Source organism: Puma concolor, chromosome D1, assembly GCF_028749965.1.
Source record: "Puma concolor isolate L17-30 chromosome D1, mPumCon1.1.hap2, whole genome shotgun sequence".
Classification (NCBI taxonomy): Eukaryota; Metazoa; Chordata; class Mammalia; order Carnivora; family Felidae; genus Puma; species Puma concolor.
In genome coordinates this window covers 60913946-60933479 of record NC_141676.1, presented here as the reverse complement: position 1 = coordinate 60933479, position 19534 = coordinate 60913946, and the positions used below count along the sequence as shown (strand labels likewise).

The 19534-nt window shown below is 37.7% G+C and overlaps 1 protein-coding gene across 2 annotated transcripts in view; it reads right to left on the bottom strand.

Moving 5' to 3' along the window:
• ACER3 (alkaline ceramidase 3) overlaps nt 1–19534 on the bottom strand; it is a 181359-nt gene that overhangs the window by 30824 nt on the left and 131001 nt on the right. For both annotated transcript variants that reach the window (XM_025928583.2, XM_086678376.1), the window contains one exon: nt 5518–5576. In XM_025928583.2, the coding sequence (XP_025784368.1) occupies nt 5518–5576 (59 nt within the window). The remainder of the gene's footprint in view (nt 1–5517; nt 5577–19534) is intronic.

Below are 19534 nucleotides of genomic sequence, written 5' to 3'. Positions count from 1 at the left end.
GTTCTAGAGTTTCAACCTAGTTAAAATTTTTTTTAATGTTTATTTTATCGTTGAGAGAGACAGAGCATGAGCAGGGGAGGGACAAAGAGAGAGGGAGACACAGAATATGAAGCAGGCTTCAGGCTCCCAGCTGTCAGCACAGAGTCTGATGCGGGGCTTGAACCCACGAACCGTGATGTCATGACCTGAGCCAAAGTTGGATGCTTAACCAACTGAACCACCCCGGTGCCCCTCAACCTGGTTTAAAAAAAATCTTTACTGATAAGCACTATCCTGAGTTTCAACTAAGAGCTGAAGACACTTATAATCTAGATAGGCAAGACACATATGTAAACAATGAACAGTATTAAATGGAATAATTACCAAATAGAAATATAAGAAAGAAGCTGTGGCAAGGCAGATAGAAGAAAAGATGTTTTATCTCCTAGGACTTCCACTGTTACACACTTTTTACAGGTCTGTCATTTGTGTTTCTAAAAGTATTGGTATCCTATCTATTAGACTTGATTTAAGGCAAGGACTGTATTTTATGCTTCTTTACAGTTCCCTAAGGTGCCTAGATTAAAAGCAGAATAAATTAGGGATTTCTGCTTCTGGGAAGATGAAACAGGTACACTTTTCCCTGTTCTTCCCAGTAAGTATAATTAAAAATCCTGAACATTATATAAAAACAAGCACAAGAAGACTCTGAAAGGTGGAAAGAAGGCCAACTGGTTAGAGACTGGGACCTGAGTTACATTACAATAAATTCCATGTGTTTTCTTTTTGCCTCATATATCCCAAAGTGGGAACTAAAGATGCTAGCAACCCAGAAATGCCACTAGATACAGACAAAACAGCTCCAACAGAAACCTGCTCTGTCTAGCCAAATGACTAGGAAAGAGACACCCTAGCAAGACAGAAACTTACACAAAAACTAATATTCTATAGTCAAACACCAAAAAAAAAACTGTAGCCTCAACCCCATCCATGCTGCAAAGACTGAATGGGGAGTCTAGACTTCCTTTCTCATCAGGCCATAAGAAGTTGGGACTAAAACAGCAGATTTGACATTCATGTTATTGGTGTCCTGGAAGGGGAGAAGAAAGAAGGCAGGGCTGAAAAAGTACTTGATGAAATAATGGCTGAAAACTTTCAAATTTAGACAAAAAGGCAACTTCCCCCAACAACAACAACAATAAAAACAGCATTATGAAGCCACAGACTTGAAGCTGAGCTATCCTCAAACATGTTAAACCCAAAGAAATTCATATCAAAACATACTATAGACAAACTTCTAAAAACTAAAGACAAGAAAAAATCTTGAAAAGAGTGACAGAGAAGAATACCTTACCTATGCTATAGGAGAAAATGAACTGGAATGACAGGATTTCTCCTCAGGAAACCTGAGGGCCAGAATGAAGTGACACAACATTTTTCAAGTTCCGAAAGAGAACTGTCAACCTAGAATTCTATATCCAGCAAAAATATCCTTTAGGAATGAAACAGAAATCATGACACATTCTCAGATGAAGGTTAGAGACTTTGGGACCTTAAAGAAGTTTTCTAAACAGAAAGGAAATGATGAGGTGTGGCTGGGAGGATGGGCTGGTTACGTGTCTGGCTCTTGATTTTTGGCTCAGCTCATGATCTCACAGTTCATGAGACAGAGCCCCATGCTGGGCTCTGTGCTGACAGCATAGAGCCTCCTTGGGATTCTCTCTCCTTCTCTCTCTCTGCCCCACCTCAGCTTGTGCTCTATCTCTCAAAATAATAAATAAACATGAAAAAAATTTAAATAAAAAAAAGAAAGGAAATGATGACAGAGGGAATCTTAGCATGTTAGAAAAGAAGAGAAATGTTGGGGCGCCTGGGTGGCGCAGTCGGTTAAGCGTCTGACTTCAGCCAGGTCACGATCTCACGGTCCGTGAGTTCGAGCCCCGCGTCGGGCTCTGGGCTGATGGCTCAGAGCCTGGAGCCTGTTTCTGATTCTGTGTCTCCCTCTCTCTCTGCCCCTCCCCCGTTCATGCTCTGTCTCTCTCTGTCCCAAAAATAAATAAAAACATTGAAAAAAAAAATTTAAGAAGAGAAATGTAAAGAGTAAAAATATGAGTAAATACATTTTTCTTCTCCTTTTTGTTTCTCCTCCTATTATGTTTTATGGTGGGGCAAAAATTGTAATACTGTCTGATGTGGTTATAAATGCATGCAAAATGCATATTTTAAGTTGAGCAGGGAAAAGTACAGTTGTGGGTTAAATTTGTCCCCCTTGGGGTGCCTGGGTGGCTCAGCTGGTTAAGCATCCAACTTTGGCTCAGGTCATGATCTCAATGTTTCTGGGTTCGAACCCCACGTTGGGTTCTGTTCTGACAGCTTGGAGCCTGCTTCGGATTCTGTGTCTTCCTCTCTCTCTGCCCCTCCCTGTCTCTCTCTCTCTCTCTCTCAAAAATAAAGAAACATTTAAAAAATTGCTTTTTAATTTTTCCCCCTCAAAAAAGATATGTTGAAGTCCTAAGCCCCAGTACCTCAGAATGTGACCTTATTTGGAAATAGGGTCATTGCAGATATAATTAGTTAAGATGAGATATACTGGAGTAGAGTGGGCTCCTAATCCACTATGAATGATGTTCTTGTATGAAAATGGCCATGTAAAGACACAGAAATACAAGGAGAACCTCATGTCATGACAAATGCAAAGACTGAAATTATGTGAATAAATGTGTAGGAATGCTAAAGATTGCCAACAAACCACCTGAAGCTAAGAAGAATTAGGGATGGATTCCCCTACAGGTTTCAGAGGAATCATGGTCATACTGACACTTCGATTTCTGACTTCTGGCTTCCATTACTGTGAAACAATAAATAAAACTATAAACTAATATCCTTCATAATTATAAATGTAAGAATCCTTAAGAAAATATTAACAAGTATCATTTGACAACATATGAAAACAATTTTACACCATGACTAAGTGTGGTTCATTCAGATTACAAAGCTTGTTCAATATTTGAAAAGTAATCAATGTATTAACACCACACTAACAGACTACAGGAAAAAAATCATATGATCAAATCAATTGGTAATCTCAAGAAATCTACAAAAGTCTTCTAGAACTATTAAGTTCAGCAAGGTGGCAGAATACAAGATAAACATAAAGAATATTTTATTTCTATATAACAGCAATTAACAGGTAAATAAAAAAATTTAAAAATAAAATACCATTTACAATTGCTCAAAAAATGGAAACTCCAAAATGCTGGCCAAAAAAAAAAAAAAAAAAATCAAAGACGATCCAAATAAATGGAGAGGCGTGCTATGTTTATAGATTGGAAGATTCAACATAATTAAAAGATGTGAATTCTTTGTAAATTGATGTGCAGGTTTAACGCAATTCCTATCAAAATCCCAACAAAATTTTAAATATAGACAATATTATGGTAAAGTTTATATGGAAAGACAAAGGAACCTGAACAGCTAAAACAATTTTAAAAAGCAGTGAGAGGAATCAGTCTACATGACTGGAAGAGTTGTTTTATAGTTACACTAATCAAGAGTGTCGCACTGGTGGAAGTAAGACACACAGATCAATGTAACAGAATAAAAACACAGAAATAGATCCATACAAATACATACAAATCATCTTTGAGAAAAGAGTAAAAGCAGTTCAGTGGAGAAATTTCAGATAGCCTTTTCAATCAGTGTTCCTGGGGGCAGTTAGACATCCATAGGTAAAAAAATGGACCTCAGCCTAAGCCTCATATCTTACATAAAAATTAACTAAAAATAAATTATGAACTCAAATGTAAAATATAAAACTATACAAAAATTTTAGGAAAAAAACCAGAATAAGTCTAGGGTTAGGGAATGAGTTCCTATATTTGACATCAAAAGTACGATCCATAAAATAAAAATTGATAAATTGGACTTTATCAAAATTAAAAACTTTTTTTGCTCTGTGAAAGACTCTATAAAGAGTATGGAAAGACAAGGAAATAGGGAGAAAATATTTGTGAACTAAGTATTTGATAAAGGATTACTATCTAAAATATATAAAGAACTCTTAAAACTCAACTGAAAAAAAAAGAGAAGACCAACAAAAAATGGGCAAAGACAAACAAACATTTCAACAAAGAGGATATACAGATGGCAAATAAACACATGAAAATATGCTCATCTGTAGATATTAGAAAATGGGAATTTAAACTACAATGAGAGATTACCTATAAGAATAGCTAAAATTAAAAAGTGACAACAGAAATGCTGGCAAGAATGCAGAGAAACTGGGTTACTCATACACTATTGGTGGGAATATAAAATGATAGACCCACCCTGGAAAACAGTATGACAATTTTGAGAAAAACTAAACATATAACCATGACACAACCTAGCAATTCCCCTCTGGGCATTTATTCCAGAGAAGTGAAAATTTATATTCATATAAAAACCTATATACAAATGTTTGCAGCAGCTTTATTCCTTATAGTCAAAAACTAGAAACAATCCAGATGTCATTTAACAGGTCAATGGTTAAACCGTGGTACATCCATAGTGTGGAATACTACAGGAATGAACTACTGATACACTCAACAACTTATACGGATCTCCAGTGAATTATGCTGAGTGCCAAAGACTGATCCCAAAGGTTACACATACTGTATGGTTCCATTTGTGTAATATTCTTGAAATTAAAAAAAAAAATCTGGAAATGAAGGACAGATTAGTGGTTGCCAGGGGTTAAGGACAAGTGATGGGAGGGTGGGGTGAGACAGAAGTGGGTATGACTAAACAAGGGCAACACAGGGATCCTTGTGATGATGGAACTGTTCTGTAGCTTGACTTTGTCAATGTCAAATCCTGGTTGTAATACTGTACTATACAGTTTTGCAAGACATTATCATTGGAGAAAATTGGTAAAGGGTATAGGAGGTCTCTATTATTTCTTATAATGCATGTTAATTCTACAATTACCTCAAAACAAAAAGCTTAATTAAAAAAGAAAAAACTAGAATAAACCCATAAATCATATTATTTATTGAGCACCTGCTGCTGTATGGCCATGCCCCATGGGAGGTACTCACATGAATATTATTTAATCTTCATAAACTCTATAAAGATTATGCTATTTCCTAAACCATCTTTCTGGAATACTGATTCTTTGTGACATTAACAGCATTCCTTGAATAGTGTTTTGTAAAAAGGGTTCTGAGTCAACTAGTCTGAGAAGCACAAAAACAGTTTTTGTTTTTACTGTAGGACTTCTCAAGGCAATATACTAAGGTACGTTATAAATATTCAAAAGGAAGCCATCATACACAGCTTTCCTCAAATTAATTTTGGAACATTTGTTTTTACATAATGCCTGTTAACAACTTGAGTAAAGAACTAGTATTCCTTACCTTATGCCACAATAAATGTTGGTTTATAGTTTTCTATTAATATCCCTGCTGGTGTTGCATTTTATGTCTTATTTCAATTTAGCCTATAGATTTATTGCCTGAATGTAATCTAATCATGGTGTTGATGGTCCAAATTACTTACCATGTAACAATATAAATAGATCGAAGTACTAATGTGAAGACCAACATTCCATACATAACCTGAATAAGAAAAGAAAAATGAAGTCAGTGAAATCACTATTCTTTGGCAAAGGAAGTATATTTTGCCTACAAAAATAGCCCTCAATAAAATAAAACATTTACTATCATTTGTTACATTTAAAGAACAGAATTTTAGCAGGTATCTTCTCCCATTCCAAAGGTTGCCTTTCAGTGTTGCTGACAGTTTCCTTTGCTGTGCAGAAGCTTTTTATTTTGATGAAATCCCAATAGTCTATTTTTGCATTTGCTTCTCTTGCCTCCAAAAACATATCTAGAAAGAAGGTGCTACCACGGATATCAAAAAGGTTACTGCCTGTGCTCTCCTCTAGGATTTTTATGGTTTCAAGTCTCACATTTAGGTCTTTAAGCCATTTTGAATTTATTTTTGTGTAGGGTGTGAGAAAATGGTCCAGTTTCCTTCTTTTGCATGTGGCTGTCCAGTTTCCCTAACACCATTTGTTGAAGAGACTGTCTTTTTCCCACTGGATATTCTTTCCTGCTTTATCAAAGATTAATTGACCATATAGTTGTGGGTTTATTTCTTAGTTTTCTATTCTGTTCCACCAATCTATGTGTCTTTTTTGTGCCAGTAGCATATTGTTTTGATTGCTACAGCTTTGTAAGGTAACTTGAAGTCCAGAATTGTAATGCCTCTAGCTTTGCTTTTCTTCTTCAAGGTTGCTTTTGGCTATTCAGGGTCTTTTGCGGTTCCACACAAATTGTAGGATTATCTGATAAAGGGTTAGTATCCAACATATATAAAAATACTTATAAAACTCCACACCCCGAAACCCAATAATCCAATTTAAAAATGGGCAGAGGGTATGAATAGACATTTCTCCAAAGAAGCATATAGATGGCCAACAGACACATAAAAAGATGCTCAACATCATTTGTCATCAGGGAAATACAAATCAAAACTATAATGAGATATCACCTCACACCTGTCAGAATGGCTAAACTCAACAAGAAACAACAGGTGGTGGTGAGAAAGAAACAACAAGTGTGGAGAAAAGGGAACTTTCGTGCACTGTTGGTGGGAATGCAACTGGTGCAGCCCCTTTGGAAAACAGCATGGAGGTTCCTCAAAAAGCTAAAAATAGAACTATTCTATGATCCAGCAATTGCACCACTAGGTATTTACCCAAAGAATACAAAAATACTAATTCAAAGGGATACATGGACCCTAATGTTAATAACAGCATTATCTCCCACAGCAAAATTATGGAAACAGCCCAGTACCCACTGACTGATGAATGGATAAAGATGTGGTATACAGAGTGGGAGCTAGAATGGCAGTGTAGTAGGAGGACCCTAGGCTTGCCTCGTCCCTCCAGCATAGCTAGATAACTACCAAATATTCTCAATACCCAAGAAATAGACCTGTGGACAGATAAACTGTACAGCTCGAGAGAGAGGAAAGGCCACAGGAAGGTAGGGCATGCAGAGATGTGGTTTGGGGGAGAAATGGATCATGGGTGCTGCAGAGGGGAGGGAGCCCTGGTTGCAGAGAAAGATGAGATAGAGAGGAGAGCACAGGAATGCACATAAGAATACTTTCCCAAAGCTACTTGATGGAAAAACTAGAGGGGCTGATTTTTGTGAGTTTTTTTTAATAAGCAGGGCACAAAGACTAGAGTTTTGGAGATCTGTGGGCTTGTCTAGGATAGGGACCCGAGGGTACTGTCTTGCTCCTGTAGTGAAGGCAGGCAAGTGCTCCTGGGCAGAAAGCGTGATCTGAGGATCACCTGGGGCACATGGGGAGGTGACTGTTCTCTTTTCTTGGAGCGTATCTGTGAGAGGTGGCATTCCCTCTCTGGGGACAAAGAGCCAGATGGCACCATTTCACTCCCCTACCCCTCACCATAGGTGCAGAGACACTTGCTGTGGGTGGCTAACCTGGACAATGGGGGTTTAGTTGCTTTGCTCCTGGCTCTGGCACAGCTGCCCTTCTGGGTCAAACCTGCATTGGTCCCAGTGTAATGCGACCCTCGCCCAGAAGACCAGCATGAGTCCCTGCCACACCAGATTCCTAAAGTTTGGAGTTTTGAAAGGCAGCAGGCTTGGCTACAACAGAGCACAACGGACACTGTGCTGTTCCAGGCAGGCAAGCAACCTGGAGACAGACAGTGTGAAAATGGCGATCTAAAAACACATAGGACAGACAAAGGTTAATTATTCATTCTTCTGGGAGGGTTTCTCTGAAAGCAGCAAGGGTGGCCTTCCCTCCCTGGGGACCAAGGAGGTGGCTCATACCATTTCTTTCCCCCGCTCCTTAGCATAAACCAACTTTAGTAAACAGCACAGCACCAACACTAGCTGCCTAATGCTTATACCAGGTCCCACCCCTCTGTGATCCACTGGTAATGCTCTTCTTGGCAGGTGTGCTTAAGGAACAGTGCAACAAGCCGCTTCCTGGAAGACCAGCACAAACGCCCACACACACATCTACTGACTACAGCATTCTGCAAAGCTTCTGTTCTGGTGGAAATAGCATCAGGTCTCATTTAAACAAGCAGAACAGAACACACCTAGTTAAAACTCACCACACTCTGGTCAAGGACCAAACACTGTCCATTACAGGCAAAGAAAGCCTCTACAGACAACTGACCTGAGGGATAGACCAGCCAAAACACAGTACCAGAGTGGACGCAACACACACCAGAGACACTTCCTGAAGTGCCAGGCCCTGCACATTACATGATCTCTTCTTCATAAAGCCATTACTCAAAGATGCAGGAAACATAACAGGATTTATACCATACAGAAGACAAAGACCTAGAGAAAATGCCATGATGAATTCATTCCAAAAGAAAGAACAAGAAAAGGTCACAGCCAGAGCTCTAATTGAAACAGACAAAATTAACATTCTGCAGAATTTAAAGCAAGAATCATAGAATACTCACTGGGCTTGAGAAAAGTATGGAAGACATTAGGGAGACCCTTACTGCAGAGATAAAAAAGCTTAAAAACAATCAGGCAGAAATGAAAAATGCAGTATCTAAGATTCAAAACCAACTGGATGTAATGACCACAAGGATGGAAGAAGCAGAGGAATGAACAAGTGAGACAGGATAGAATTATGTTAAATATTGAAGCTGAACAAAAAAGAGAAAGCAGAATGATCATGAGAGTAGACCTAGAAAACTCAGTGACTCCAAACATAGTAACATTCCTACTATAGGAGTCTCAGAAGGAGAGAGAGAAAAGGGGGAAGAAGGTTTATTTGCAAAAAGCAAAAAACTTCCCTATCTGGGGAAGGAAACAGACATCCAAATCCAGGAGGCATAGAGAACTCCCAACAAAATCAACAAAAGCAGGCCAACACCAAGACATACCGTAGTTAAATTTGTAAAATATAGTGATAAAGTAAATGTGATATGTATGTGTATACACACACACACACATATACATAAAATGGAATATTACTCAGACACAAAAAAGAACGAAATCTTGCCATTTGCAATGACACGGATGGTGTTAGAGAGTATTATGCCAGGTGAAATAAGTCAGAGAAAGACAAATACCATATGATTTCACTCATATGTGAAAGGCTGTTTTATATATATATAAACAACCATTTTTTGTATACTGTTTTTGTATCATGTGACTTTGCTTTTTCAAATCTCTTCAAATTCTAATAATTTATCTGTAGATTCTTTAGATTTTCTATGTATACATTTGTGTATCACTTGTGAATATTTTTTTCATCCTACCAAACCCTACAGTACAATATGTATAGAACTACTGATAACAAGCATTGCCATCTCACACTTGATCTCAAAGGGAAAAATTTCAATAGTTCATCACTAAGTGTAATATTGGTGATAGGCTTAAATTTTTTTTTAAATACTCTTTATCAGATTAAAAAGATCTTTTATATTTCTGATTTGCTCTAAGGGTTTTTAAAATAAATTAATATTTTATCAAATACTTTTTCTGCATCTCTTGAAATAATTATATAATTTTTCTCATTTAATCGTTAAATATGATTTTCTGATACTGGTTAATAGTCTACCCAACTTTATCTTCCTGGGATACATACAACTTAGGCATGATGTTTTATCTTTTTTTTTTTTGGATTTGGTTTGCAAATATTTTGCTTAGGACCTCTACCTAATTAATTTTAACTCTTTTATACTGTTCTTGGTATTAAAGTTTTGCTAGCCTCATACATGAGTTGGACAGTAGCTCTCCTCTTCTGTTCTCTATGAGAATCTGTTTAACATTGGAATTATTTCTTCTTTGTGTGGTAGAACATTCTAGTGAAGTTATATTTGTGGGTAGATTTCTGACTACTGATTCAATTACTTTTAATGGTTATAGGACAATTCAGATTTTCTATTCTTTTTTCTTTAAAGGTTGGAAAGATTCTTTTTTTTTAAAGCTTACTTATTTTGAGAGAGAGAGAGAGAGAGAGTGAGTGAGCATGGGAGGGGCAGAGAGAGAGAGGGAGGGAGAGAATCCCAAGCAGGCTCCACATTGTCAGTGCAGAGGTCAACATGTGCCTTGAATCCATGAACCATGAGATTATGACCTGCTGAAATCAAGAGCTGGATGCTTAACTGACTGAACTACACAGGTGCCCCCAGATTTTCTATTCTTTATTAAGTTTCTGCAGGTTACACTTCTTCTAGGAATCTGTCTACCTAAAAAAAAATACAATTTGAAATTTATTGGCATAAAGCTCCTCATAATATTCTTAACTTTTTAATGCCTGTGGATTTTTATGTGATATCCCCCTTTCATTTCTGATATTATTTGTGCTTGTCTTTTCCCTCATTAGTCAAATTCACCAAGGGTATGTTCATTTTATTTGTTTTTTGAAGAAGCAACTTACAGCTTTGCTGATTTTATCCATGGTATATTTGTTTTCTGTTGTATTCATTTTTGCTTTTTATCTTTCCCAGTTTCTTGAAATATATGCCAAAACTCCCCTTGTTGGCTTTTTTTCCTTTTCTTTTTTGGTGTATACGTTTTAAGGCTAGATATTTCTCTACAAGTATTAATTTTGCCAAGTCCTACAAGTTTTAATATGTATTTTCTTTCATTATGATTCAGTTCAAAATATTTTCCAGTTTCTATGATTTTCTCTGATCCATGTGTTATTTAAAATTGTATTACTTATATTTGACATAGTTGCATTATGGTCAAAAAATTTTTTTTTAATTTACATCCAAGTTAGCATATAGTGCAACAGTGATTTCAGGAGTAGATTCCTTAATGCTCCTTACCTATTTAGCCCATCCCCCCTTCCACAACCCCTCTAGTAACCCTCCATTTGTTCTCCATATATTCTCATTCTAATCCTTTGAAATTTAAGATGCTATGTGGGCAAGTATATGGTCAATTTTTGTAAATGTTCTCTAAAGACTTGAAAAAATGTGTTTTTCCAACTGTTGGATGCAGTAGTTTACATTTGGGTTATGGGTCAAGTTTCTTAATCACGTTTTTAAATCTTTTATATCCTCTATCACTTACTGAAAGGTATGCATTAAAATCACCTAAGATTATAGATTTGTCTATTTTTCTTTTAGTTCTGTCAATTTTTGCATTATATACTTGAGAATTATATGTATTAGAGATACCAATTTTAAATTATCATAATTTTCTGATGAATATTTTTAATATTTATTAGTAATCTCTTCTTAATAGAAGTGCTTTTTCCTTAAAGTCTGTTTTGTCTGATAACAAAACTGTACCACATATATATAACACAATTATGCTTAGTGTTTGTATGGCACATACTTTTCCATACTTTCACTTTCAACCCTTCCACATCTTGATGTTTCAGGTGGACTCTTTTATAAGGCCTTGCTGTGACTTCTGCCTATTACTTATGGTCTCTCTACAATAGTAGAAGGCAACAAATATTTATTGAGCATTGTACTAGACCATGGGGATACAGTGGTGTGGAGTAAAGGGTTAATATCAAGCATTGACTGATGTAGGCCTGGTTGAGAATGACCTCAGTCTCCCATCCTTGAATACAACAGTTAAGATAAATGAAAATGTTATGTTTGCTTCAGTTGTGAAGGACTGCACCTAGGTTGGAGGCTTGGGGTCTGCATGAGAACAGTATGAAAGGTGCTCATCATAAAGAATGGTAGGAAGGGTGCCAGGTCCAACTCTTGATCTGGGCTCAGGTCATGATCTCAGGGTGGTGGGATTGAGCCCTGTGTGGGGCTCTGCACTGAGCGTGAAGGCTGCTTAAGATTCTCTTTCTTTCTTTCTCTCTCTGTCTCTCTCTCTCTCTCTCTCCCTCCCTCCCTCCCTCCTCCCCTCTACCCTGCTTGAGCTCTAAAAAGAAAAAAAAGAAAGAAAGAAAAAAAAAAAGGATGGTAAGCAAAAGGGGCTGTAGCTTCCATGTGTTACAATGCCCTCCACTACACTTAGCTCTCATCCCTGGCAGCTGTGCATAACTTAGGTGGATGAAAGGGCAAAAAGAATCTGTATATAAGTAGCTCTGGATCTCTTGATGAGATGAAAATGTTATATTTGCTATATTTTCCACCTTGTATCCCTCTATAGAGTTAAATAAACACAGCATTAAATTAAAGCCGATTAGAGGCTGTCTGCCAGCTTGAATCTGTAACTGCAGCCATGGTGCTCTAATGGTGAACCAGAAAGGCATCAATCCCTGCCCTCACAGCAAATGCTCTCACACAATCTAGTGTGAAAAGAGATAAGTAATCAGGCAATTAAAAATATAGTATTTAACTCCGTGACAAGAGCTATACAGAGTATTTTGTAAGTACATACAAAAGCCACCTAGACTTAGGCAGATCAAAAAGACTTTTATGGAGGATATGATTTTTCATTTTATAATTGAAGCATTAGTAGAAACATCATTAATAATAACCAAAATATTATTTAATAGTTTATTTATTTTTGAGACAGAGACAGAGCATGAGTGGGGGAGGGGGGAAAGAGAGAGGGAGACACAGAATCTGAAGCAGGCTCCGGGCTCTGAGCTGTTAGCATGGAGCCCGACATGGGGTTCGAACTCCCGGGCCGTGAGATCATGACCTGAGCTGAAGTCAGACGCTCAACCGACTGAGCCACCCAGGTGCCCCAATAATAACCAAAATATTATTAAGAGAAGCTGGAGGAAAGTAACTGGCATAGCTTATATTTTGGGGACGAAAGTAAGGATGCCTAGAATATGCTGTTGGAATGAAGAGTGGGAAAAATGAAGTCAGAAAGGTAAGCAGAGGTTTAAACTGGCTTTTCAGGTCATGTTAAAGAGTTGAACTTTATCTTTTTTTTTTTTTTTTAATTTTTTTTTTTTCAACATTTATTTATTTTTGGGACAGAGAGAGACAGAGCATGAACGGGGGAGGGGCAGAGAGAGAGGGAGACACAGAATCGGAAACAGGCTCCAGGCTCCGAGCCATCAGCCCAGAGCCCGACACGGGGCTAGAACTCACAGACCGCGAGGTCGTGACCTGGCTGAAGTCGGACGCTTAACCGACTGCGCCACCCAGGCGCCCCCAAAGAGTTGAACTTTATCTTAAAAGTAAAGGGAAGTCAATGGAAGTTTCAGCAATAGTGCAACATGATCACTTGTGTATTAGAAAGATATCCCTCTTGCTGGGTGGAGAACGAATTAGAGGGAGACAAGACTGATAGAAAACAAACCAATGACAAGGTACTACAGTAACCTAGGTGAGTAATGGGACCTGAACCAAGGTACTATCAGTGGGAATGGGAGAGAAATGGACAGATTAAAGAGGTATTTAGGGCTTAGATTGATAATCAATTTGATATGGAAGTTAGGAAGAGTTGGGAAAGTCAATGATGGCCTGGTTTATGACTTTAGCAGTTAGGGTCCATGGTGAAACTGCTCCTTGGGTTAGGGACTACAAGAAGAGAAGAAATACTGGAGAGAAAAATGGTGATTTCATTTCTAGATAGGTTCAGAGTCTGATGTATCAGTGATATATTCATGTAGAGATCTCTAGCAGAAGTTAGATATCTGGGTCTAAATCTTAGAAGAAAGTATCTGAGCTGAAGAAACAGATTTATGAATCATCACCATACAGAAGTCAAGGGGAATGGATTGTTCAGAGTATGTTAAAGACATCAAATAATGAATAAGGAAGAGACTATACTCTTGCAGTGCAAGAGGGCTTTTCCAGATTAATTTTCTTCTTTCCACAAGCACGTCTATCCCATACATTCTGACTTTCTCCTAGGATCTGTGGCAGACCTTGCTAGTACCTACTCAGTATCCATTCTTTTTTTTTTTTTTTTTTGGTCTTTACAGAAGACATTTTATCCAGTCGACAATATGTCCAGCTATATAAGCTTGATTTCTCAGTCTCTCTTGCAGCTAGAGATAGACACAGGACCTTCACAACTTTTTTCTATGCATATTCTAATATTAGTTATTTTTAAGTAAAAAAAAAAAATAGAATACATACTTGTTTGCTCCTTGTAATTTTCACATAAAATTATTTTCATTCTTTTAAAAAATGAATCTTTATGATAATAAATTGAATTCCAAAGTAATCTGCTACAGGGTCATCATCATACCACGGAAGGAATATGGGCTTTGGAATAAAAAAAGACCTGGGTTCAATTTCCAGCTCTGCTAGTAACTAGGTGAGAAACACTGGACAAATCATTTAACCTTTCTGACTCTTGGTTACCTCACCTATAAAATGAAGATGGTTGGGGCGCCTGGGTGGCGCAGTCGGTTAAGCGTCCGACTTCAGCCAGGTCACGATCTCGCGGTCCGGGAGTTCAAGCCCCGCATCGGGCTCTGGGCTGGTGGCTCAGAGCCTGGAGCCTGTTTCCGATTCTGTGTCTCCCTCTCTCTCTCTGCCCCTCCCCCGTTCATGCTCTGTCTCTCTCTGTCCCAAAAATAAATAAACGTTGAAAAAATAAATAAATAAAAAAATAAAATGAAGATGGTAATTTCTATACAGGTTTGTTGATATTTACTAAGATAATAGTAGTTAAATCTATATAAACTGTATGAAAGAATATATAATACTCAGCACAAAGCAGACGCTCATAAATGTCAGCTTCTTTTGCTTCTTTTCCAAGTGTGCTTACATTGGAATTTCCTTACATTCCTAATTTATAATAAAATGGCACAAACATAACAGAATAAAATGTAAATAATAGTTATTTGCTTGAGTTATCTGCTTAAGTCCCTGTTTTTCAAACTGTTTATATAGTGTGTTGTTTCTTAAAAACCTTGAGGGTCTGGGGTGTCTGGGTGGCTCAGTCGGTTGAGCGGTCGACTTTGGCTCAGGTCATGATCTTGCAGTCCGTGAGTTCGAGCCCCGCGTCGGGCTCTGTGCTGACAGCTCAGAGCCTGGAGCCTGTTTCCGATTCTGTGTCTCCCTCTCTCTGACCCTCCCCCCATTCATGCTCTGTCTCTCTCTGTCTCAAAAATAAATAAACGTTAAAAAAAATTTTTTTTAAACCTTGAGGGTCAAATCAGAAGGGAGGGTAGTAAAATACTGACATGTCAAGTCTAGAAATAATCTCTAGGAGACATCTACTTTGGCAGGAAGATTTTAAGCAATAGTATTCTTTGAGATAACAGAGGAGATCTCATCTGAGATATTCAATTACTGATTTATCAATTAGCTTAAAGAAGGTTTACTAACTTCTTTTAATCTACTTTCATGTATACTTTTTTAATGTTTTCTTAAGATATATTAATATTTCTACTGAATGTGGCAGCCATATGATTTTATTATTACCCTTTGCAAGGCCATCAAATTAAATAAATAGCATTTGGCTCTCTTTTGGAGATGTCTGGATCACTTTGGATTTAAATCAGTAAGCAGAATTGTTATCAGTATTCTCTCCCTCAAGGAAGCTAATCTGGTTAGCAAGATAACCATCCTGGCTGTGACAGATACTTTTACAGTGTTTATTAACTCTTTCCTTCTAATTGTATACCCCACTTATCTCTCTAGGCCCTATTCAAATACCTCCTTTTAGAAGCTTTCTGTGATTATCATAGACAGAAACTTTCCTGTGTCATCTTACTTCTTCATATGTATTTTTAGTGTCATATTATACTGCCTTATGCTTTTCCTTGTATATTATTTTTATATTATCCTTGTGAAATAATCCCTCTCCTTGTCTTAAACATTTTATAGATGAGACACTGAAGAATAGGCACAACAAGAAATTTGTCCATGGATAATAAAAGTGTTAAGAAATCTGAGATTCCTGGGTGAGTCAGATTCCTGACTCAGTCGGTTAAGTGTCTGACTTAGGCTAAGGTCATGATTTCATGGTTCGTGGGTTTGACCCTCCCCTGCTTGCACTTTGTCTCTCTCTCTCTCTCTCTCTCTCTCTCTCTCTCAAAAATAAATAAACATTAAAAAAAAATACAAGATTCCAAACTTCAAGCCATCAAAGTGGTAAGAAACTGAGATTCCACTCAAGCCAGAGCTCCTTTAGATTAGATAACATTATTCTCTTCCCTCTTTTTCCATTTATTTTTAAGATCTTGAGACTTACTGTAAACTTTGCCACAAATTCCAAAACAATTTTTCCAATTACAGACTTCAAAAATATTTTTCTAAGTCTGTACATATTAACAGTGATATGAAAGAATGAGTGATACTCTACAAATTTTGACAAACAGAGTTTCTCAGAAAAAGCAGTCTTATTTTCTTAAGAAAGATACCAAGAAACTAATTAGGGATAGATTTTTTTTAAGCCATTAAGTATAAATAAAAAATATCAATTCTGGGGTGCCTGGCTGGGTGATTTGGTAGAGCATGTGACTCTTGATCTCAGGGTTGTGAGTTCAGGTCCCACGTTGAGTGCAGAGCTTACGTAAAAAGAAGAAAATCAATTCTAATTACTTAACAGGTCAGCATAGGATATTCTAGATTAGACTTTGGGACAAAGGCCTGTTCAAATAAAGCTTTACAAATAGCAGGAAATATAGTGGGCCATCTTCCCTATCTTGCTTTTTAATATAAGAGGAAGAAATAATTCAGCTATATGTAACAGATGTATTTTATAGCCCTATTCTGAGTCACCCAAGCAGACAGATTGCACCCTGGTTAGCACTGCTTTTACACATTATGAGATGTATATACTATAAATGTTTAAAAATTTTTTTTTAGCATTTGTTTAGTTTTGAGAGACAGAGAAAGACAGAGTGCAAGCAGGAGAGGGGCAGAGAGAGAGAGGGGGTACTGAATCTAAAGCAGGTTCCAGGTTCTGAGCTGTCAGCCTAGAGCCCAACACGAGTCTCAAACCCATAAACCGTGAGATCATGACCTGAGCTGAAGTCAGACGCTTAACCAACTGAGCCACCCAGGCCCCTATAAATATTTTTTTTTTCAACGTTTATTTATTTTTGGGACAGAGAGAGACAGAGCATGAACGGGGGAGGGGCAGAGAGAGAGGGAGACACAGAATCGGAAACAGGCTCCAGGCTCTGAGCCATCAGCCCAGAGCCTGACGCGGGGCTCGAACTTACGGACCGCGAGATCGTGACCTGGCTGAGGTCGGACGCTTAACCGACTGCGCCACCCAGGCGCCCCATAAATATTTTTTTACAAGTCTATCTTCCTGACCAGCGAGTTCCTTGAGACCAGCGACCCTGTCTCATTTGCTTTGGTTTCTTAATATTAATTAACATTTACTGAGTACTTCCCATGGTAGGAGATATACATTATCTCATTTTTTTATTGATTTATTTTTAAAAAGATTTTATTTTTAAGTAATCTCTACACTCCTCACAGCACTCAGTTACAACCCAGAGATCAAGAGTCGCATGTTCTACCAACTGAGCACCCTTGTATTAGCTCATTTAATCCTCAGACAACCTTAGGAAATTATTATACCAATTTTAGAGACACAGTATAATAAGCTCTCAAGAGCAGGGACCTTATCATTTTATTCAATAGTGTATCTCTTATACCTAGTACCATACCTGGCATATTGAAGGCACTTAAAAAGTATTTGTGGAATAATGAGGAAACCAAAGCTCAAAGAAGTTAAGTAACTTGTCCAGTGTATACAGCTAGTAATTGGAGAGACCAGATTTAAATCCACGTCCGCCTGACTTTATCTTCAAATTCTTGTTCTATTGCCTCTCTATTTCCAACTTCCAGCTCAGTATTTGGCACTGAGAAGGTACACAGTGGACATCTGTTGAATGAATGTCTTCTGCCTTCAGACTACTTATCCATTTCACCCTAGCATTCCTCTACTTCTTTACTTCTCTCCTGAGAAGGCCTGAGATAAAACACAGAACTATAGGGGCGCCTGGGTGGCGCAGTCGGTTAAGCGTCCGACTTCAGCCAGGTCACGATCTCGCGGTCCGTAAGTTCGAGCCCCGCGTCGGGCTCTGGGCTGATGGCTCAGAGCCTGGAGCCTGTTTCTGATTCTGTCTCCCTCTCTCTCTGCCCCTCCCCCGTTCATGCTCTGTCTCTCTCTGTCCCAAAAAAATAAATAAACGTTAAAAAAAACAAAACAAAACAAAACACAGAACTATAAGCTTTCATCCTGCCTCCCTCCCTATCAGCATACATCCATACATACCACTATCCATAGAGAAAAAAAATTTATTACTGGGAAAAGAACACATGAAAGTTGCAGCATGGGAAGTTACACAAATAGTTTGATACTTTTATTACATAACCATAGTATAAAATAGATCTAAAACACAAAATGGAAAATGGATGGTCATAAACTTACAAAAATTAACCTCAAATTTCTGAATTTTATTTTTTTGTGGCTATGTTTTTTTCTTTCTTATAAAGACAAATAAAAAATTTACAAAAGCCGAAGTATTCTTATAAACTTCATTCTTTACGCTGTGCCAATAAATCTTTCTAAGAGGTAATTCCATAATGACCTACTTTAAGCTCAAACAAACAGGAAAGTGAAGATGTCCTGTCTTATAACACTTACTTTCAGCTTGTCTGTAGAAAAATAATGTGGCACAATAATGTGGTTTTGGAATTTGTTTCAAAAAACAGATTTCAGTTAGATGATTATTATCTAGTTCAAGTTTAAAAAGTTACAGGAACACTTACTTTTTATATAAGCACAAAATATTCTAAAATTACAAGGCTTCTGATAATGTGTCCTTATTTATGTATTGTTTGTTTGCTGGCTTTTTAAAAGAATGGTGACAAGAGTCAAACAAATCTAGGTTACAATCCTGGCTCTGTCCCTTAGTAACTGTGTAACTGTTGGGCAAATTCTTAATATCTCTGAGCTTACTTCCCTTAAAATGTGAATAATAATCCCTAATTCGTAGAACTGCTGGAAAGATTAGAGTCTGTGCAGTAATGGGCATAGTGCCAGGCACATGGTAGCATTCAATTAACAAGAGCTCTATGGGGCGCCTGGGTGGCTCAGTCGGTTAAGCATCCGACTTCGGCTCAGGTCGTGATCTCGTGGTCCGTGAGTTCGAGCCCCGCGTCAGGCTCTGTGCTGACCGCTCAGAGCCTGGAGCCTGTTTCGGATTCTGTGCCTCCCTCTCTCACTGACCCTCCCCCATTCATGCTCTGTCTCTCTGTCTCAAATATAAACAAACGTTAAAAAAATTAAAAAAAAAAAGGGCTCTCTTTATTTAGGGTCTACTACTTGATTTTACTCTGGTTCCACTATGGGATGCACTTAAATCATTATTTCCTATAGCAAAGTTTCCTGTGTTTGCTTTTCTCAATGTAAATTAACCTCCCACCTCAAAAAACTCATTAAAATAGGCATTAGGGGGAAAATATTCAAGGAATTTTCAGTCTATCTTTTCTAGAAAATAGTGTCATAAAAAGGACTTGTATGTGTATGTGTATGTGTATGTGTATGTGTATGTGTATGTGTATGTGTATGTGTATGTGTATGTGTATAAATGCTCTCTGGTTTTTTTCTGCTTATAAGGAACACTGCACCTGCGTTACCGACTACAGCCAGCTGGGTCTGGGCATTGATATCCTATAGGCACTTGAGTTTGT